Source organism: Octopus sinensis, linkage group LG6, assembly GCF_006345805.1.
Source record: "Octopus sinensis linkage group LG6, ASM634580v1, whole genome shotgun sequence".
Lineage (NCBI taxonomy): Eukaryota > Metazoa > Mollusca > Cephalopoda > Octopoda > Octopodidae > Octopus > Octopus sinensis.
The window spans coordinates 84393786-84417265 of record NC_043002.1 but is presented as its reverse complement, the minus strand read 5'-3'; the positions used below and the strand labels follow the sequence as shown (position 1 = coordinate 84417265).

Genomic DNA, 23480 nt, shown 5'->3' with positions numbered 1-23480 from the left:
GACATCTGTGCTAGTGGAGTGCTAAGAGTACCATCAGAGCATGATCTGGCTTCTGTGCTAGTGGCACGTAAAAAGCACCATTCGAGCGGGATCGTTACCAGCGTCGCCTTACTGGCGCATGAAAAAACATTCGAGCGAGGTCGTTGCCAGTGCTGCTGGACTGGCTCCTGTGCAGGTAGCACATAAAAAACACCATTTGAGCATAGCCATTGCCAGTACCGCCTAACTGGCCCTCGTGCCGGTGGCCCGTAAAAGCACCCATTACACTCATCGGAGTGGTTGGCGTTAGGAAGGGCATCCAGCTGTAGAAACTCTGCCAGATCAAGAATGGAGCCTGGTGCAGCCATCTGGCTCGCCAGTCCTCAGTTAAATTGTCCAACCCATGCTAGCATGGAAAGCAGACGTTAAACGATGATGATGATCTCTGACCTTATCCATATCAGGACAATTACCCACCTAGGACAATTCCCCCTGATGACAACTACCCTCTTGGTTAATTACCCCCTCTCCAATATATTAAGAAGTTTTAAATCATCATCTGTTGTCCTCAGGGGTAACTGTCCTTGGTGGGTTATTGTGCATGAGGGTGTAAATGTCCTAGACTCGACCTCATCACCTCTGCTGCCATCATCTCTGACCTCATCAACTTTGACCTTATTACCTTTGACACTGTCACATCTGACATGGTCACCTCTAATCTTGTCACCAGTTCTTTAACTTATCCTTTATTACTTCTGGTTGTTTCAATTTTTTTCTTTTTGCCATTTTACCTTTTGCTTTGTTTTCTTTCAGGTTACGTCTCATGACAGTCAACGCTCTCAGAATCAATCATAATGGTGTAAAATCTGCTGTCCCTGTATCAGAGAACGACATCACTGTCGATCCCCTAGTTGTTCTTCAGTGTGATAACCGAGTATTTAGGTAAGTTAGCTCTTTGTTATGGGGAATATCATCATCATCATCGTCGTCGTCATCATCATCATCATTTTAACATTACACCTTTCTATGCTTGTATGGATCTCATGTTTATGGTATCACTGAAAATAGGGGTGTGAAGAATGTGATGTGGGGACTTTGATTTTAATTTACATCTGCAGACCTATATATACTAATTATACATAATAATGTTAGAAGTTGATATTTACTGGTGTGTGTAGGTGTGCATGTGTGTGCCCATGTGTGTGTGAAAAGTTCCTGACTTTAAGAGTATTGTGAAAGGGCTGGTTGGAGGCCCAACCTTCCAAGTTCGTTTTACAGGGCTTAGAAAAACTGAAGGACCACTGCAATAAGTGTGTGAATCTGAAAGGGAATATGATGAATAAAATAATTAACTGATTCTCCTATATTTTCTTTTACCCAAAGCTAGGAACTTTTCAATGCCCCCTCATATAATCAAATACAATTCCATCAGTGGTGTAATTGATGCCATGGGATAGGCATGAACTTCACAACTGATTTTTCCTATTCTCCTCTACAAAAACCTTAGTCTTTGCACCTACAGTGAAACAGTACAGCGTGCCCCAACCAAGACCCTGTGGGAGTGAGACATAGCAAGCTATGTCTAGAAACGAGATATGATTAAAAACAACTGAACAAGATAAGCAAAGCGATATGATAAACAGCCTACACCAGTTCAATAGCCTTTCTGTTTTGTAAATCTCTCACTGAATTACGAGAGCTAAAGTAAACAGCAATGGATACTTTTAATCGTAAATGTAAAATAGTACTTCTATCTGAGCCAACTGTCCTTCTGAATGAATTACACACATTGGTGTCACAAGAGGTCAATACATTTAATGATTATGTAACAACAGGTGTGGGCTGGGCTTTTTATAAGCACGAAATGTCAGAGTTATTAGATAAAAAGATGGGAAGTTGTGATATACATGCCTGCACATAGTGAAGTAATATGTGTGAAGCTTTGTTCGTATACTCCGATAAGGAATCAGAAATCAGTCAGGTTGCATACATCTTCCACTGATTATATAATACTAATATATTATAAACCTATAATGGTAGGCGGAGGTATTGCTGCATGGTTAAAAAGCTTGCTTCCCAACTATCTCAGGTTCAGTCCCACTGTGTGGCACCTTGGGCAAGTATTTTCTACTTAGAGCCCCAGGTCAAATAAATCCTTGTGAGTAGGACAGAAATAGGTGTCTTGCAGTAGGGGAGGTACATGGCGACCTCATTTGGAAAAGGAGAGGTTGAGAGTAGAGAGAGAGAGAGAAAAGGGTGAAGATGTGTTGGGGTGCATACTCAAGTTACAAGGAAGGGTGTATAAAGTGAAGTGATACTGACTGAGGATTGGGTAGGGTGAGTGGGCAAGTAAGTTTGTAAGAGTGCAAAAGGAGAATGGGAGATGGTGGAGAATGCAGTGAGTGAACATGGGTGGAGGGAAGGGGGTTAGGAAGATGAGTTGCAGGGAAGAGAGAGACTTGTCAGGGACAAACCATGTATGGGTAAGTTTGCAAGGTTACCTCAGACAAATTAGTAGATTTGTTAGGACATTGGAAAGAATACTTTACAGTGTTTGTTCCAACTTTCTGCACACTTGAGTTAAAGTCCTGCCAAAGTCAACTTTGCCCAATATCTTATGATTATGTAAAACTTTGATATCTCTTAATCTTATGAAGCCTTGACATCATACTGAAAGAACATCTCTATTTTCATTGTAATTATGTTGGAGGGTTTATTTATTTTTTTTTTTTCCAATTTTTTGGCTGTGTTACAAAGCTCTTCTAATGAGGCATAATTATCCAGTATCTGAGTTGAAACATGTAGTTGGTGATTATAAATGTTATCTGGAATATAGAATATTTAAATCATAAGTGATTAACAATTTTGTCAATATTTTTACAGATAATTTACATTCTTAGTTTACATCCAGCTGTAGTTAACTTTATCTTTCATTCTTCCAGGATTGATAAAATTAAGTACTAGTCAGGAATTTGGGTTGGAAAATAATTGGCTATAACCCTGCCCAAACTTGAGGCATTATTTCTGTATTAGAGATCAATATTTTCATACTATTCAGAACTATTAGAGATTCTTAAGTTGTGAAAAGTGACTCCCCTATTAAAAAGTTCCTTTCTAAGGTATTCATTTTCATTAAGATTGTTTTTCTAACTGTAAACATGTATAAAAGTAAATTAATGAAATTTTCATTAATAAAGCATAAGGCAGTGAACTGGCTGAATTGTTTGTGCATCAGATAATTTGCTCAGTGACATTTCTTCCAGCTCTTTTTGTTGTGAGTTCAAGTTCCATCAAGGTCAATTTTGCCTTTCATCCTTTCAGGATTGATAAAATAAAGTACCAGTCAAGTACTAGGGTAGATATAATGACATATCCTTTCCCCCCGAAAGTATTGATCTTGTGTCAAAATTAGAAAGAATTAATTAAATATATATACTTCTTAACCATTTAGCCATGTGCTGGTATGGATTTGTGGTTAAGTACTTCACTACACAACTATGTTTCAAGTTCAGTCCCACTGAACAGTACCTTGGGCAAGTATCTTATGGCTCTGGAGTGCCCAATGCCTTGAAGGTGAATTTAGTAGACAAAATTTGGGAAACTGTACAAAGCCTGTGTACATATGTGTGCCTTTGCAAATGTTTACGTTCTGTAGTTCTTCAAAAAATTGTTGAACTGCAGATGGTGACATTGTTGACATTTCCCTGTTGACAAATCATTCAGAAACTGGCACTAGGGAGGTCACCATTTAGCTCAAAATAGCTACTAAAATAACTTTGTCATTAGTAAGTTCTGCAGATCCTAAATTATTAAAAGAAGGGGACAAAAAGAGAACATTACATAGACCAAAAGGAGTTTCCAAATTCCTTAAAGTATTTCTTAAAACCCAAATTAAAAACAAGATAGATATCTAATATTTGTTTTATTTATTTAAAAATTTTAAGTTTTGTTTTTTTCCTTTCAGATGCCCTCCTGTATTGGAAATCGTGTTACGGGTTCTTGAAGCTTACATACAGGCATGCCGGGTGTTTCTATCCAGTCATATAGCTTCACATCCTCTCTTTGAGAACCCTGGTTTCAACAATGCTCAAGATCAGGACAAAAAGGACAAGGAAAAATTACTAGATAAAACTTCAGTTTCTTTAGAGCAAGAAAGAAAAGAACTGAAAAATGCTTTGACTTCTGCACAAGAAAGTGCAGTAGTGCAGATCTTATTGGAATGTTGCCTTAGACAACCAGATGAAATGGTAAGCTCGTGTTGAGGTTGTTTAATCGTTTCTCTGACTTGATTGAGCAGAACAATAGTTAAAAGGGTTCCAGTTATGGCTACCCTTGTCTTTTTCCGTAGTTTGAGCCAGGAGTGTCAAACATAGGGTCTGCAAGCTAGATCCAGCCACTGGCTCAATTTTATATTAAAAAAGAAATGTTTTTATTTTCTAGTTTAAAATATTTCTCATAATATATGTATTACTAGTTTGTGTTCAGAGTCGGAGCCCCACTAGAGCTATCATTAACAAAGGTTTTAATGAAATCCATGCACCTCAGGGAATCTTTTCATATCTCAACCAATGAAAAAGAAGCCTATGAAATGGAATGTACTTGTTTTCAAGTTTACACAAATGCTTATCCAAATGGATTTTAGTAAAGTGAGCAATACTGGAAGATTTTTGCAGCTGAAACAGTGCAAGCTTTTTATCAAGCATTGGTCTTAAGAACTGTGTGCATTCATTTGGACAATTTCTATCTCTGTTCTCAGTCATACAACTCTGTGTGTATGTGTCTGTGTCAGTGTGTATACACATACACCATATGGATAAGTTTTTCTCACACACCTCTGCATACAGACTTTGCTAATACCTCATATTCATTCCTTTCTTAATTGTTGATGAAGTTGTTATAATGCAAATAGAACCCATTATCCATTTACTTTGGTCTATCTTATGAATACGAGTTTTTAGGAATAGTTGCCCCTATTTGGCCCATGAGTGCTTCTAATGTTCACTAGTGGTAATATACATAGGCATTATAGGTAGAGAGATGTAATTATTCAAAGAGAATTGCACAAAAGACAAAAAGTAGATTTTAGTAGATTGTATACTAGACTACACTAGGTGTTTTACCCAAATCTAGTTTCCTACATTCCTGTCCACAGTTTGATCCAGACACTCCATCTTCCTGGCATCAAGGTGCAAGAATTAGTCATAAACTGATATAAGTACCAATAATATAACTAATGTGAGAGTCCAATTATACAACTGATTCTGTTTAATTACATAATTCAGTTAATTACAACACTTTAAAAACATTGAACCATTTACCATTAAATCTATGTAAAATTGACCTGTTAATTGCATATACAAAACAATCACTTTTGGTTAATTGCATGATGCTATTTCAGTTATAAGGTAGCAAGCTGGCAGAATCATTAGCATGTTGGGCAAAATATGTCGCAGCATTTCATCCGTCTTTACATCCTGAATCAAGTGCCAGTCAAGTACTGGAGTCAATGTAATCAATTAGCCCCGCCCTGAAAATTTCAGGCCTCATGTCTATAGTAGAAAGGATAATACTATTCCAATTATGAATAAAAATTTGGTATAATGTTGTACAAGATTGAACATTTGATTTGCTTTGACTACAGTTATTCTGGAAGTTTACATTTACAAGATAAGTTAAAATAACAGTAGTCAGTATTTTTGTTTACAAACAACCAAAGTCAAATGCTTCCAAGTTATTTTTATCATTCTAATGGATTAAAACCCACGGCTTGATGCTGGTTCCACATAAAAAACACTAGAGCTGGTGCCATGTAAAAATCACTGGTGTTGCTGTCATGTAAAAACAGCATTGGTACTGGTGCCACATAAAAAGCACCCAGCACTCTCTATAAAGTGGTTGACATAGGGAAGGGCATCCAACCATAGAAATCATACCAGAACAGCATGGAAAATGGATGTCAAATGATGATAATGAAGCTGAGTTCAGATTCAGATCAAATTTTAAAAATTCCCATTTTCGATTATGTAATTAGGTTTACTCTTTTTTTTTTACTCTTTTACTTGTTTCAGTCATTTAACTGCGGCCATGCTGGAGCACCACCTTTAGTCGAGCAAATCGACCCCGGGACTTATTCTTTGTAAGCCCAGTACTTATTCTTTGTAAGCCCAGTACTTATTCTATCGGTCTCTTTTGCCGAACTGCTAAGTGACGGGGACGTAAACACACCAGCATTGGTTGTCAAGCAATGCTGGGGAGACAAACACAAACACACAAACATATACACACACATACATATATATATGTCTACCAAATCCACTCACAAGGCTTTGGTCGGCCCGAGGCTATAGCAGAAGACACTTGCCCAAGATGCCACGCAGTGGGACTGAACCCAGAACCATATGGTTGGTTAGCAAGCTACTTACCACACAGCCACTCCTGCGCCTATAAATAAATCTCCATTGTTGATAGTTTTGAATCAAGATGCTCATTTGTTTTCTTCATTATCAATTAAACTTGTCAGTGATCAGCTTCGTTAAATTTTTATTAACAGGTGCAGACATGGCTGTGTGGTAAGAAGTTTGCTTTCCAACCCCATGGTTCTGGGTTCAATCCTATTGTGTAGCACCTTGGAGTATTACAGTCCTGGGTTGACCAAATCCGTGTGAGTGAATTTGGTAGACGGAACCCAAAAGTACCCTGTCATACAAGTATATCTGTGTGCATGTGTGTGTGTGTGACACCTTGTCTTGGTATTACATGATAGTTGTAAATGATTGTCACTGTCGTATAATCAGGGTCATTCATTTCCAGCATGCTGTGAGATGTCTTGCATGGAAACAGGTGAAGGTTGGCAACAGGAAGGTCATCCAACCATAGAAAATCTGCCTCTCTAACCTCCATCCAAGCCATGCAGCACAGAATAGTGGATTTTATGATGACGATGATGGTGGTGGTGGTGGCAGCAGTATGCTCCTTGTTGTTATTAAAGAATAATTAGAAATGTGTGAATAGATTTAATTAAATTTGTATAATTGAAGAATGTTAAAAGAATTAAAAATCTCATAAAATGAAATTATTGTCATGTCAATAAAAAAAAATAGCTTGAACAGGGCAGAACACAAATATATTAGGTTTACATAAAACATACTGTGAATAAATAGAAAAATACTTTTAGTTCTGTTTTATTATATAATCTACACAAAATTAGCCTCGACATAATACCTTACAACTAATTATATATTGAAATCTCATAATTTATCATCTATTATCCAAATTTGGTTAATTGCATAAGAATGTCAATCACCGAGGGAAGCTCTGCATTTAAGAAGAATTAACTTTATTGTTTTACAATTCAAAAAAAATAGTAGTGAATTTCTATGTAAGTGTTAAGTTCAGTCTTCTATTTACCTGAAAGGTCATGCCTCATTTAAAAATCACATGATATCTAAATATTTCTTGTTCTACAGTTAAATGAACTAATCATCTTGTGATTAGTTCATATAACATCATCATCATCATCATTAATGTACACTTCTCCATGCTTGCTTGGGTTGGATAGAATTTGTTATGGCAGATCTTTCTGTGGCTGGATGCTCTTCCTCTCACCAATCCTGATTTGTTTCCAAGCAAGGTAATATTTTCCCCCATGACTTCACCTGTTTTCACAGAAGACTGAAAACAAGGGACACTGTATGCATGATTGTGACATTCATTCACAACTATCACATGAAGTCAAGGCAAAGAGACAGTAAGACACACACTCACGCAAACACGTATACATACATACTTACACACACATATACGTGCACACGCAAGGGTCAGCTAAAAAGTTCCATAAGCTGACCAAGATATTCTCATGGATTGTGACCAAATGAGATTTATTTTTCACCATATTCCCTCTAGTAGTCCACACAATGTTGCAGTGCTTGGATCCCATGTGAAGACGCTTTCTTTCTGTTAGTCAAGAAAAAAGTCATCAACAGCAGGTATGATGTCATCATCTCTGCGATACTGGTTCCCAGCCAAGTATTTTTTTCATGTTGGGAAGCATGATAGTCAGGAGAATAGGGTGGGTGACCATCCAGTTCAAAACCATAGTCATGCACAATAGCCATTGAAACCAAGGACTTGTATGCTGGAGGATTTCCCTGATGAAACAAGACCCCTTTTCTCTGACCTTGTGTGTGTGTGTCTATCTACCTGTCTGGCTGTCTATCAATTAATCAATCGTTCCTTCATACATTCATTTAATATTTTCAGAAAGAGACCAGTTTGCTATCAAATCTACGAGAAGTGCAGTGTTTGATTTGCAGTTTTCTTCACCAGATGTATATTGCAGATCCTAATCTGGCCAAACTTGTACATTTTCAGGTAAACACATCTGTTTCTATGTTTGTTCTAAAAGCTCAGCATCCAAGAAGCGTTTCTCAACTACTTAGTATTAAATCTTTGAAATGATAGATACAAATATTTCACTTTCTAATCAGTGGTACTGTTTACTGATTTGGACCCATATAGCAAATCTATTTTTTAACTCTTTAGCATTTAAACCGGTCATATCCAACGCAAATATACCGCCTGTTTAATGTTCAAGCAACCAGACCTGGCCTCTCACACCTATCCTACAATGCCATTTTAAAATAAACAATTAAATCATCAAAATTTCAAAGCTCCAAGCTAATACATGATTAAGTTAAAAGACTTAATAAATATGCATTATATTTGAGAGACTAATTTGAATACTAAAGTGTTAATAATATTAAAGTCATTTTTTGTAATTACATTTATATATATATATATATATATCATCGTTTAACATCCACTTTCCATGCTGGCATGAGTTGGATGGTTTTACTGAGGACTGGCAAGCCAGGAGGCTGCACCAGGCTCCAATCTGATCTGGCAAGGTTTCTACAGCTGGATGCCTTTCCTAACACCAGCCATTCCAAAAGTGTAGTGGCTGCTTTTTACGGGCCACTGGCATAAGGGCCAGTTAGGCATCACTGGCATCAACCACGCTCAAACGGTGCTTTTTATGTGCCACTGGCATGGGAGCCAGTCAGATAGTACTGGCATCGATCACACTTGTATGGTGCTTTTTATGTGATATATCAATTTTTCTAAAGCTAGCACGTTTTGCTAATATAGGCATTTAAATAACTTTTGTTAATATTGGATACACTTCTTGTTAGTAACAACATGGCCATGAAATAGGAATGTTATTTGTTGTCAACCAGGCATACAGTGACATGCAAAATAGTGTATTTAGCTCAAGAGTTCAGTTCAACTCATAGCATCCATTGTTCTTTGTACCATCAAACCAACAATTCCAGGAAAAAAAAAACTACAAAAATTTTATAAAATATGTAACCTATGTGCCTTTATTATTCATCACCTGGATCAGCCAGGCTGTCTGGTGACAAGTCGGCTCTGCTGGCCACAGCATTCACTCCATTCCCCTCATGCTCTTGCCATTCTCCTCCACATTGTTCCAAACATTTTTCTTAAATCATCTTCCCACCTGATTGGAGGTCTTCTGCTCACATGGGTTCCACTTGACAACTGCATGGGTCTGCCAATTGTCTGTGACCCTTGCATCATGACTGGCTTGTCATAGCTTTGCGTGGGGGTATTCTGCAACTATGTCCTTCACTCTAGTTCTATCCCTGATCTCCTCATTCCAGGTTGATCTCTTAGTAAGATTCCCAACATCAACTTTTCCATGGCTCTCTCTGCCGTAAGCAGAGGACTTTTCTTCATCAAGAGCCAAGTTTCACATGCATATAGCATTGTGGGCAAAACTTTACTGTTGAAGAAATTGGTGCAAGTTGCCTTGTCTAGGTTCACCTTCAGCACATCCTTCACCAAGTTGAATGCTTTCCATCCTGCTCTTACCCTTTACAAGATCTCTTTCTTCATCTCTCACCTCATAGTCACTTCTTGTATTGTTCATACAAATATTAAAATTCTTTTTAACCATTTAGTCAGGGAGGAAAGAGCAGCACCTATGACTTTGTTTCAGGGCCTCTGAATAAGAACAAGTTATCTTCAAACTGGGGTCCTGGTGTTAAAACTTGTAATAAAGTGAATTCTGCCAAATCTGGTTAGATTCAAGATTAGAATTCTTAGCTTCACCATTTTCTGTGTCTGATATGAACTCCTACTCTGTTGTAACCACCACAAGGTCTAGTCATGGTTGTGATGTGGTGGCTTGTGTGCCTCACTAACCCTGAAAGCTATGACAGTGGAGCACAAGATCCTGGTAAAGCCTCCCATGCTGGACAAATCAAAAGATAGTGGCCAGTCTAATATGGACCACCTCTTCTCATATGCAAAATTAGGTTTGCATATGGCTAACATCCCTACATAGAAAGAAAGTTATGGAAGCATCAATGGCAATTCAAAACCAATAAGACTTGGAGAAGACCTTCCCTCAGGGAAGCTTATAATGTAGTGCAGCAAAATCCAAAAGGAAGCTGCAAGGCCCCAAAGTTGAAAAAGCAGTGTCCAACTGGAGAGAAGCAGAAACGACAGCCCAGAGATGAGAACAGTAGAGAAAAGCCATCGATGGCCTATGCACCATCAATGGCTCTGCTCTATCAATGGCCTCTGCTCCATCGATGACTTCTGCTCTATCAATGGCCTCTGATCTATCAATCGCCTCTGCTCTATCAATGGCCTCTGCTCTATCAATCGCCTCTGCTCCATCAATGGCCTCTGCTCTATCCATGGCCTGTGCTCCATTGACAATCTCTGCTCCATCGATAGCCTATGCTCCATCAATGCTTCGTCCATGGCCTATGATCTATCAGTGGCTTACACTCCGGTTTAAGGAAGTAGTGCTCTGTTGTAAGCATTAAAGCTAGATATCTAATTTGTGGATACCTCCCTTCTACCAGTCTTAGAAGCTCTGGAGAGGATTGGGAGTACAGCTTTCTTTCTTCACTAAAAGATTAAAAAATAATATAGAAATTTCTTTTGCAGGGTTACCCAAGTGAACTATTACCCATTACAGTGGCAGGTATACCATCAATGCACATATGCTTTGATTTCATTCCAGAACTTCTCAGCCAACCTCAGATGGAAAAACAAGTAAGTTGACTTGTAATCTGCCTGTTGCTATTATAATTTTCTTCAACAATATATGATGAGTATAAGGCACTGCACTGGCAGAATCGTTAGAGAACCAGAGTAAATGCTTTGCTATATTTCTTCTGACTTTATGTTCTGAGTTGGGTTCAAGTCCCACGGTGGCCAACTTTGCCTTTTATCCTTTCAGGGTCAATAAAATAAAGTACCAGTTAAATACTGTGGTTGATGGTATCAACTGTTCCTTTCACCTCAAAAATGCTGGCCTTGTGACTAAATTAGAAACCATGTTTTACAATTTTCTTTTAGTATGTTTTATTGTAATTGTTGTTTAACCCCAGGTCAGTTCCAGTTATGATCCTCTCATCTTGTTTATGTTTTGGACACAGTGTATCTAGTAAGACATTATCCATGTGTCCTTCAGGGGGTGGTTAGCTTGATAGGGTGTGATTTCAAAACAGCATGCTGCAGTTTCTAGCAAGTCAAGCAATAACACAAAGATTTCCTCATTGGCTTATGTTTTCTCATATGATTAAATTCCATTCATAATTCATTATTTATATTCATTGAGAAATTTCACTAATATTTACTTTTACTGATAGCTTATGTAACTCATATTATAGAGTTCTGCTATAATAGCTACCAATTTTGAGTTAAGAGATTTCATGAATGGAAGCAAAGATTATACTGGCATAGAGTTGTTCTGTCCTTGAATACTTATCTTATCTTTCTACCATTAATTTTAATTCTAATCCTATCCCAAGTTTTGAGTATGAGAGGTCAGCCGTATTCTTTGAATGGGATTCATTTCGTTAAGTTCCTTCCACACATGTGAAAGAAAGTGTGTACTGCATCTGAAGACGCAGAAGCATAAGTAACAACAAACACATTAATTATATTACAATAATAGATAACATTGGCATGTTCATATATATATGTGTGTATGTATGTATGCATGTATGTATGTATGTATGTATGCATGCATGCATGTATGTATGTACGTATGTATGTATGTATGTATATAGATATATATGCATATTTATATATATGTATTTATGTGCACATATATATATATATATCTATATATATGTATTTATTTGCATATATGTATGTGTGTGTGTGTATATATATATATATACATACATACACACACACACACACACATACATTATGGCTTCCCCTCGTTATCGTGCATGGCCATTGCACGAAGCTTAACTGTTACTGGTGCTGTGATCGAATGTGACTTTTTAGCCCAGCCAAAGATCTACAGTGTCTTGTACAGAATTGGCAACTAAAACCTTTACCGGTAATAGCCGGCTGTAGTTGTAACTGGGCTTCATGTACCTTGCATGTCATTTAAGTCCTCCTGCCGAATTACACTCTCTTCCACATGCCCGACAGATATAATTAGTATGGTGTGTTACACCAACACCAGTGGCCAGGTTGTCACTCATCTGTCCCGCTTTATGACTATGAAGATGACTGAGTCCAGCTTTACTGAGACAGGGTCTTGCACAGACACTGCATGTCAGCATCATAGGAAGACCCTTCCCATCTGGAAGTGTAACAGCGATGCCCTTCCTGACATCCCTCCTTATTTTCTCATGTGCCACTCAAGATTTCTCAAAAGTGGCTGTCCCCTCGTGCACAATCCTTCTCCACCTGCTACGATCAATGGCTATGCCTTCCCATGTGTCAGGAGAGATGCAAGCATCTCTTAAGGAAGCCTTCAGCAAGTCCTTATATCTCTTTTTTGGTTTATGTGGAGGTTGTTCTCCTTTAGCTAACTCCCCATAAAAGAGTTGATACATTCATACATATGTACGTATGTATGTACATTTCTTTCTCTCCCTCTCCCTCGACTAAACACACCTGTAACTTCTTGATAGCAGTAAGGTGAACAACTTTAAGTTGCAATAATTAATATCAGCAAGGCTGTGTTTAACAAGTGCACTTCACAACCACATGATTCTAGATCTGATTCCTTATACAACAACCTAGTCAGAGGATTGTGTTAATTCCAATGTCTATTTTGACATGGCTTCTACAGCTAGATGCCCTTTGTAGCACCAATCACTTTACATAGTGTACTGGGTGCTTTTTTTGTGTCACTAGCACTAATGAAGTTGTCAGGTAACTTACAAGACAAGATCCCTTGATTGAGGGGAGGGTATAGTATTGAGGGCGGTGGCTTATGCTAGCTCTCAAGAGTCAAGAATATGATAGAAGAATAGGAACAGGTGTTTTGCTGTAGAGGAATTACATGGCTATCCTTGTTGGAAAAGGAGAGAAGATGGTTTTGATGTGGCTTCAGGACAGAACTTTAAACTGTAAATTCAGGTGTAGAGAAGCTACCACATTACAGCACATGGCAGATATTCTTATTTTAGGGTACATAAAAATATATAATCAATCAACAGATTAAGTAGACAGAAGATGATGAAGAATGGATTTCATGGTTGATACTCTTTGGAATATATTTACTTTAATCTATGTCTTTACTGTTCTCTATCCCTTGTCTTTTATCTGAATCTCCTTTACTTCTCTTCGTTAATAAAAGTGTTTCTTTCTCTTCAAGATGTTTGCTATTGAGCTGGCCAGTCATTTATGCCTTCAATATGCCTTGCCTAAAGCAATGAACATAGCTCGGGTTATCATCAACATTATGTTTACAGTGCTGGGAGGTGAGTCTTCCTTCTTTTTAACTAGCACAATATGTATGACATATGTTTTTTTTTTAATCAAACTATTAGTCATATAACCTAAAATGTGTTTTGTGACTTCACTGCTGATGTATTGGTTAAATAATGGAGCATTTTTTAATTACCTTCTTTCAGTTCTTTCTATTTCAGTGTGCGTGTTTCTTATTGATCAGTAAATTTTGTCTTTATTCATTGATCTGTATACATTTGATATTATTATGTTTGCTAAGTAATTAGTATCTCCTTTCAGATATTGAATACTGAAGTTACTGCACACCTGGCATATCTTATCAGGAAAATATGCAGTGTGTGTGTGTGTTAATTCATTTATTTGTTCATTCCCCCACTTTTCTTAGCACAATATATTAAGTTTATTTCTTAATATATTGTGCCTCTCTTGCAGACATCTTTAATCTTTGAAATCAAGGTATAGTTGCCTTTGAGCTCTCTTTCTGTCAGTGGCACGTTCCACTACAGCAAGCCTTTCTAGATCCTTCCATCTGACATGGAGTGTATGTGGTCCATCCAGTGGAGACGTCATTATTGGAGTTGATCAAAGAGGCTGGGGTCTGAGCACAGTCCAGAACAATTTTGTTGATGACCTAGTCAGTCCATTTGATATCCAGAGTGCAATTAAGGTGCAAAGATGGAAGGTGTTCATATGCTACTCAGATGAATCTCTATTCCAGACAAAAGTCACTCCTTAACACCTTCAGATCTTTTTTGTAGTAAAGTAGTATGCTGAGGATACAGGCTTTGTAGACCACAACCTTAATATACATCCTTAGCTTATTATTCTCTCAGATTCCCTTTGTCAGACTTGTAAATGTTAAAGTTATTCTTCAACTTGGTCTGTTGACCTCAGACTTTAGAGAGAGGTTCCTCGTGTTGGTAGAACCAAAATATGTAACTATGTCCAACTTGCAATTGTTGATGGTAATGACTGAGAGGTGGTACTCCAAATGCTGGTCTTCTTCAGTTTATGATATCATAAACTGAATGTTATCAGGTAACAAAAAATACCTGATATCATTCAGGTAACTTTTGTGATATCACTGTTCTTGAGAAGCTGTTCATATGACATTGTGTTGTTTTTAAAAGTGTGTTTCCAATGCTGCATTATCTATTTCTTTACTACCCACAAGGGGCTAAACACAGAGGGGACAAACAAGGACAGACACACGGATGTTGCATTATCTGTGAACATGTTCCTGTTGAATACTTCATATACTTTGGTTTTCATCCTCATCTGGGTTAGACTGGGTAGCCTTTGTTTGATTCATTATGAAGGTAGACACTGTCATTTGACATCCCAAAAGCATGTTTTAACAGAACTATTTCATCTGATAGAAGGGACAAAGGTAAGTGATTGTATCATTTAAAAAGTAGTTCAGGTGGCTGGAACTCATTATCCTAGGAAAGCAGTTTGTCTAAGAGAGGGTAAACTGATACTACTTTGTGACTATTTGCATCCATAGGAAAGGCTATTCAGGAGCTGGAGTCCCTAGCCTTAGGAATCAAACCAAATCAGACTAGAATCCAGCTTACCAGCCCTGGTCAAACCATCCAACCCATGCCAGCTGGGAAAACAGACATTAAAGGATGATGATTATCATCGTTTAGGTAACTTTTGTGATATCACTGGAGCTAAGCTATTTGGGGTCTTACCCTTCGCTCTTAACAACAGGAACCATAATTGTGAATAGTTTTATGTTTCACTGTACATTGAACACTATAGAACCTAAAACTAAGAAAGGGCTTACATACTTTATACTTCATAGCTGTGTGATAAGAAGTTTGCTTCCCAACCACATGATTCTGGGTTCAGTCCCACTGTGTGACACCTTGGGCAAGTGTTTTCTGCTTTAGCCCTGGGTTGACCAAATCTTGTGGGTTCATTGGTAGACAGAAACTGAAAGAATCCCATCATGTGTGTGTGTGTTACTGTCTCCTTGTCTTTACATGGCAGGATAATTGTAAACAAATGTCACTGTAACGTGAAAACATGTCTGGTCATGGGGAAATATTACCTTACTTAGAAACAGGTGAAGGTTGCCAACAGGACTGGTATCTGTCTGTTTCAACAAATTATATCTGAGCCATGCCAAGAATGTAAAAGTGGATATTTAACCCTTTCGTTACCATATTTATTTTGAGATGCTCTGTGTTTCATTCAATTAATTTTAAATACAACAAAGAATTTAGTAAAAGAACTTAGTTATAATTCAGCTAGTGTGAGGAACATAAACTATGATTAAGGTTTGGTGGAAGATTTTAATTCAATACTTATGAAAAGAAGACATTTGTACTATAGAGTCACAGCCGGTTTTGGCCGGGTTGGTATCAAAAGAGTTAAACAATGAGGATAATGACGAAGGTAATGATGATGGTGATGGTAGTGGTGGTTGTGATGATGATGATGATGATGTGTGAAAATTTATCTATTTATGTAATTGTATATTTCTCTATCTATCAAGCCATCTGTTTATCTTTTGATCTTTTTACATTTGTCCAGCTGTTTACTTTTTCTTGTACAAAGGCATATACATATGCATTTAAACATATTAATACTCACACACACACACACACACACCAATCTATTTGTTTGTGTACATGGCTTGTGTTTGTCAGACGTTATTAAACAATATCAAACTATGCATTTCTCAATCATCATCATCATTTAACGTCCGTTTTCCATGCTAGCATGGGCTGGACGGTTCGACCGGGGTCTGGTAAGCCATGGAGGCTGCACCAGGCTCCAGTCTGATTTGGCAGTGTTTCTACAGCTGGATGCCCTTTCTAACGCCAACCACTCCATGAGTGTAGTGGGTGTTTTTTACATGCCACTGGCACAGGGGCCAGAGCAGGCTGGCAAACGGCCACGATCGGTTAGTGCTTTTACATGTCACCGACATGGACACCAGTCAGGCGACGCTAGTATCTGCCACGTTCGGACGGTGCTTTTTACATGTCACCGGCTTTCAGATATTATTTTAAAATATATTCAAATATCTGATGATTTAAAATTCAAGCTGAAAGAATGCAAATTTAAAACCATTCAGTTAGAATAAGGCATGGCTATAGACATAGCCATGGCTGTGTGATTGAGGTGCTTACTTTTCAACTATGTGGTCTTGTGAGTGGATTTGGTAGATGGAAACTGAATGAAGCCTGTCGTTTGTGTGTGTTGTATTTGCCCCACCACCACTGCTTGACAATTGGTGTTGGTTTGTTTATGTCCCTGTAACTTAGTGCTTTGGGCAAAAGAGACCAATTATAATCAGTACAAGGCTTTAAAAAAATAAGTGCTGGAGTCATTTTGTTTCAGCTAAATCTTTCAAGGCTATGCCCCAGCATGGCCACAGTTCAATGACGGAAGCAAGAAAAAAGAAATATTGAATTCTGTAATTTCTCACCTCTTGGTGAATCAACAGAAATTTCGTTGCTGGTATGGCTGTGTGATCAAGCAGTTTGCTTCCCAGTCACATGTATATAAATTTAGATAGATAGATAGAATCATTTGTTCATTCATTTAGCATCTGTTTTTCCATACTACCATTGGTTGAACAAGGAAATATTTAAAGCAGGATGTTCTTCCTGTTGCTGGCTCTTACCTCTTTGCCAAGGGATTTTTTTATTCCATTTGTTTGTACAATTGCTCTTAATGTCAACTGCATGCACACACACACACACACATTCAATTTTTCTTATTTTACTTTTTCAGCCTTTTCAGCTCACGAGCGTGCTGAATTTCTTATCAAAACGGTTCCGTCATTACTGTTGATATGTCAAGCATTCCCACCATTGTGTGAAGACGTTACCAGCCTACTCATGCAAATAGGACGTGTTTGTATTGCAACCCTCAGCTCAACCAGCAATGTCATGCAAACAGGTATGTATCCGACTTTTAATATTGTAGAACAGCTGAAGGTTTTAAAAGCAAATTATTATTTTTGTTGTTGTTGTTGTTGTTGTTTGTTGATGGTTTTGTTGTTCATTAGTTCTTAGCCTGTTTTCCTCATGCAGACAGTCTTTTAAAACAAGAGTTGTCACTTAACCCTTTAGTATTCTGATTATTCTATCAAACATAATGCCTATTGATTCACATTGATTTGAATTAATCATGCATTATCCCATATCTTCAAGATCTTGATGGTGTAATTACCTAATGTAGAATAACATTGTAGGGTAGGTGTGAGAGCCTGGATCTGGTCAGTTTGAACATAAAACAGATTAAATATTTTGGCCGGATATGGCCGGTTTAAATACTAATGGGTTAAACAGTGAAGAGCAACTTATAAATCTTGTATGTTAGCTCTGCTATGTCTGAGTTGTGTAGCATCACAGTTTGTCACTGTTGTGCCAGAGTTGACCATGTGATGTGCAGTGTGACATTGCAAACACGTTGCATCTGTTGTGCCATCCAGCGTGTCATTGATCAGAAGTTTTGATGATGTCTATTGTAATGCTGGGTAGTTATTGTTGTTGTTGCTACTTCTGCTGCTGCTGCTGATGTTGTTGAGGAGCCCTGAATAAACAGAATTATCATCAAAGGTGTTCAAGCTGTGAATATCACATCTTTGTCCCAGGCACTGTGCACTCAGGATTACATTGTCCAATGTGTCTTTGTCTAAGTTGGTAGGTTGTAATTTTAGAGAGATTTGGCTACTACTTTTAGCAAGTCGAGCAATATGTAGAAACTCCTCCATTGGTGGGAGCTGGAGAAAGTAGATGCAGTCACTCTGAGATACTGACATTTCATACAGAAGATGAATTTTGAGTCTAGTCTAGCAATTGATAAATGCTGATATATATTTTGTGCTTGTCTGAAGGAATAGAGGATCTTTTCGGTTTGAACAGCAGTTTTTAACATAATTTCTAGGTAACTAAAAGATTTTAAACTTTGTATACTAGTAGAATGTGTTTATAAAACATTTTTTTCTCTTGGCTTTATTGAGAAAATTCTATAGTTTGTAAGATATTTGTTGTTTTTTCCTTCAATTTCTGCAATTTCAACCAATCACTGACGTCCATTGAGGTAAAAAACATTCTGTGCCGTATGAATATGTCCCTCGTTTAAGAAACAAATTGGGTTTATTTACATTTGTGAAGAAAAAAAGATACCCTCACTCCCACCCCTAACTCTAAAACAGATTGAAATGCAATAGATTGATACTAGGGTCATAATTATGGGTGACAATTTAATATGACACCACTAGAAAAAATTGCCGTTCAAACCGAAAAGATCCGGAATAGATTTGAGAGATAAAGATTTTTAAATGATTCTTTATTAGCAAGTCAATATGTTTAGATGTTTCAACAGTGTTTGTTTAATCCATTATTCACCTGTGTCTAAGATACAGTCATATCCTAATTTATCTGATAGTCAAAAATCTCTGTGCTGATTTGTAAATTCAAGTCATCTTTTTTTTCTTTTTATCAAAATAGAGAAAATAAATTCTCATCAGTATTTCTCATTTCTTAATTTTCTTTTCTCTTCTTGCCTTTTAGCTTTTATCAATAACAAAGACTCGTTTGATCACTCTGATGCAAACATCAGAAAAGTTACAACATTTGTCAAAGGAACTTTGTCTGGACAGTACTTTAAACTAAACCAAATTGTGCGCGCCACATTCTCAGAAATAGTTCAGAAAGCTGTTGTGATGCGAAATATTTACTGAATTGTGCATTTTGATACCAGTATGATCTTGTAGATAACTAACCAAATCATTTCGTCATTTCTTACATCTCATGATCATTTCTTCTTCAACCACTGCTTGCATACCAAATCACTCTCTGTTGACTAATCATCATTCATACATCATACCTTTCAGTCAAGCATACAAAACCCACCTCATTTTGACCATTGCCCACTGACAGGATCATTTCATGACACATTAGCCCTTTCCATGTACTCTTTTGGATACATGCCATTTCTTCACATGTTCCTCCTTGGTTATACAACAGATCATTTTTATCCTACCCATTCACTGACTTCTTCACAAATTATTTTAATTTCCTCATTGATTATTTGAAATAAATATGGATGGATGGTTAAGTGAGAGTTTGCTGTTGTTGCTGTTACTGCCTTGTAGGAGGTCTATTTAATTATCTTTTATGTAATCATGTACACAATGATTGTCTAGTAATGTACTCCATTCAAATCCTGACATGGTCAACTTTTCTTTTCATCCTTCTGGAGTCTACATACTAAAGTATCAAGTTACATAAATTTGTAGTCTTGTACATAAGCTGTTAATCAAAATTTACCATTTTGCTTTAGTTTTCATATGGAGAACTTCTAAATAGCTCTTCATAAATATTCTCTCCAAATGAATTAGATAGAATATTTAAACCAAAGTATTGCATTTTTAAAGATTGACTAATATAAAAATTTAATTAGATCTGATGATGTCAATAAGTTTCTGGCTGTGTACATCTGTTATCAAGTTATGTTATTTGTTAAGCAATAACGTGTATATATTTTTAAGGTAAGAAAGATCTCCAATATGCATGTTATACATCCATGTGTGTGTATACATATATATATTGGTTTCAAATTTTGGTGCATGGCCAGCAATTCGGGGGTAGAGTAAGTCGATTACATAGACCCTAGTGCTCACCTGGTATTTATTTAATCAACATTGAAAGGATGAAGAGAAAAGTCGACCTCAGTGGAATTTGAACTCAGAATGTAAAGACGTAAAGCATGCCCATCATGCTAACAATTCTGCCAGCTCACCACCTCGTATACATATATATTTATATGTATGTCTGTGTAGGTTGGACATACAATATATTCCAAATCTGTGATTAAAGTGTAAGTCAAAATAATCAAACTGAAAATAAAAGTATGACAGCAAAATTAATGTAGTAAAGGTTGTTGTTGTTGTTGGCATCCTTTTTGTCTCGGGAAACAATGGAGTTGCTCATAAAATAATCTAGTCAGGCTTTTACATTTCATGTCCTAATACATTTCCTGCTGTGGCTGTGTAGTCCTATCCTGGACAAATACTCCCTCTAGCAGGTGCCGCAAATGTAGCGAAGACTTTTCCTGGCTGGTTGTAATGTCATACTTTCTTGTTGATGTCTTTTCTTGTCTTTCCATTTCTCCTCTCTCTCTCTGTCACTCCTTTGTGTTCCTTCTTTTACAGTGCATCACCAATCTCCACGGTTGCTGGCAACTGCTTCCCAGTTGCTAATATAGATGTTGCAGACCTTCATGTCCCTTTTGCAAACATCCTTGTGTTGAATACCTTGTAGTAAAGGTATTCAACACAAAATGTTATTTTCTTTCACAATATGCAAATATTAAAATTTGTAACAACCATATACCTTAGCAGTAATGGAGTAAGTGTATGTAAAATCCATAATTCTCTTACACATACATGCCACATGCTTGTACTCATTTAAACTTGCACATACGCATGCATTTTTTTCCTTCTTGATTGTGCATCAAATCCAATTATGATTCTAAGAATGATGGACAGTACACCTTCTCCTCAACTTACAACTCAAGTTCTGTTCCAACTGACTGGTTGTAAGTCAATCTGGTCATATGGTGGATTCATATTTTTCAACATTATTTTCATTCTTGCAGTTGATGCTTGAAATCAACTGAGTGAAAGACTGGTAGGCAGTGGATGCTTAGGCCTGAGTGAGGCCTGCATTGCCAGATGCTGCCATAGTTATCATTCATGCAACTGCCCAACGTCCAAAATTTTATTTATTTATTTATTTTTTGTGGTCATAAGTCACATACTCTTTACTCTCTTTTACTTGTTTCAGTCATTTGACTGTGACCATGCTGGAGCACTGCCATTGGTTGAGCAAATCGACCCCAGGACTTATTCTTTGTAAGCCTAGTACTTATTCTATCGGTCTCTTTTGCCAAACCACTAAGTTACAGGGGACGTAAACACACCACCATCAGTTGTCAAGCGATGTTGGGGGAACAAACACATACACACATACATATAAACGACGGGCTTCTTTCAGTTTCCGTCTACCAAATCCACTCACAAGGCTTTGGTCAGCCCGAGGCTATAGTAGAAGACACTTGCTCAAGGTGCCACGCAGTGGGAATGAACCTGGAACCATGTGGTTGGTAAGCAAGCTACTTACCACACAGCCACTCCTGGCGCATAGGTCATAAGTCAAGGAGAAAGTGTACTTGGTATCCAGTGCAGGAATGACAGATTTTGCAGCATATATAGATAATGGATAATGTTTGTTTTGGCAGAAAGCAGTCATGGTTTTGTGCTCTTGAAATCTTCTATCTTGTTTCAGTCATTTGACTGCAGGCCTGCTGGGGCACTGTCTTGAAGGGTTCTAGTTGAACAAATCAACCCTAGGACATTTTTTTTTAAAGTCCTGTACTTATTTTATCAGTCTCTTTTGCTGAACTGCTAAGTTACAGGGACATAAACACGCCAACACCAGTTGTCAAGTGGGGGTGAGGGGTCAAACACAAAAACATGCACAAGTAAATATATATACATATATATATTGGATAATCCCATAAATAATGCTTTTTTTTTTCAATTGCATGAACTAAAAGTTGGAGTGGTATTGGATAAGCTACCTGTATCAATTTGCTATAAAAGCAAGTAGTAATTTTACCTTAGTGCAAGCTTTGAAGAGTGCAGTTCAATTTTAACAGTTATTTTTTCAAAGCTATAATGGAAGCGACAAAGGAGCATATTCGGCTTATTTTGCTTTATGAGTTCAACAAAGGCAACAACACAACAGAAAGTGGGAGGAATATTAATGCAGTATATGGGAATCAGACAATAAATGTAAGCCAGTGTCAACAGTGGTTCCAGAAGTTCTGAGTCGGAAACTATAGCTTAGAAGACGAGCCTCATCCTGAAAGATCTGTAGAGCTTGACAAGGACGTCCTGCAAATCTTGGTGGAACAAAATTGCATTGTAACTATTGAGGAACTAGCAGAGAAGCTTGGATTTGGTCATTCAACCATTCATCAACCTGTGCATGCCATCAGAAAAGTCAGCAAATTGGGTCAATAGGTTCCTCAAACTTTCGAAGTCTAATCACGCACAGACAGCGAATGTGTGCTCTTCTTTGCTGTCAAATCTCATGAATGAACTGGTGATGAGAAATGGGTTCTCTATAAAAATGTCAAGCACCAAAGACAGGAGAAACACTGGCTCCCCAGGCAAAAGTAAGGTGTTGTTATCTGTTTGATGGGATATGAAAGGTTTAGTCCACTTTCAACTTTTAATCCCAAACTAAATGATAACAAAGGAGATCTACTGCGAGCAGCTTGAGCCGTTTAAGTTAGCGCTAAAAGAAAAACGACTATCTTTAGTTTCAAGATGATGGTTTTGTCCATGTCCTTCATTTTAATATTGCATCTGTTCATCTTAGAAGAACTCTTGCTGGATTCTACCATATAGAATTAAACAGCAGTCACCCTTAGAACATGCACAATTAGTGCTAGGCAATCAATGAGTTTAATAATTTAGCTGTGAAAGGCAGTGAGCTAACAGAATCGTTACCCAACCAAACAAAATACTTAGCTGCATTTCTTCTATTGTTACATTCTGAGTTCAAATGCCACCAAGACTGACTTTGCCTTTCGTCCCTTTGGGGTCAATAAAATAAATGCCAGTTGATCACCGGGGTCGATGTAATTGACTTACCCCCTCCTCAAAATTGTGGGTCTTATGCCAAAATATTGTAGCCAGT

At 37.5% G+C, this 23480-nt stretch overlaps 1 protein-coding gene across 1 annotated transcript in view; it reads left to right on the top strand.

Moving 5' to 3' along the window:
- LOC115213359 (integrator complex subunit 2-like) overlaps positions 1 to 19833 on the top strand; it is a 54922-nt gene extending 35089 nt beyond the window's left edge. Inside the window, exons 17-23 of the mRNA XM_029782301.2 lie at positions 793 to 921; positions 3944 to 4226; positions 8239 to 8349; positions 10963 to 11070; positions 13646 to 13751; positions 17494 to 17661; positions 19281 to 19833. Of these exons, the coding sequence (XP_029638161.1) occupies positions 793 to 921; positions 3944 to 4226; positions 8239 to 8349; positions 10963 to 11070; positions 13646 to 13751; positions 17494 to 17661; positions 19281 to 19450 (1075 nt within the window). The 3' untranslated portion in view covers positions 19451 to 19833. The remainder of the gene's footprint in view (positions 1 to 792; positions 922 to 3943; positions 4227 to 8238; positions 8350 to 10962; positions 11071 to 13645; positions 13752 to 17493; positions 17662 to 19280) is intronic.
- The last annotated feature ends 3647 nt before the right edge of the window (positions 19834 to 23480 follow it).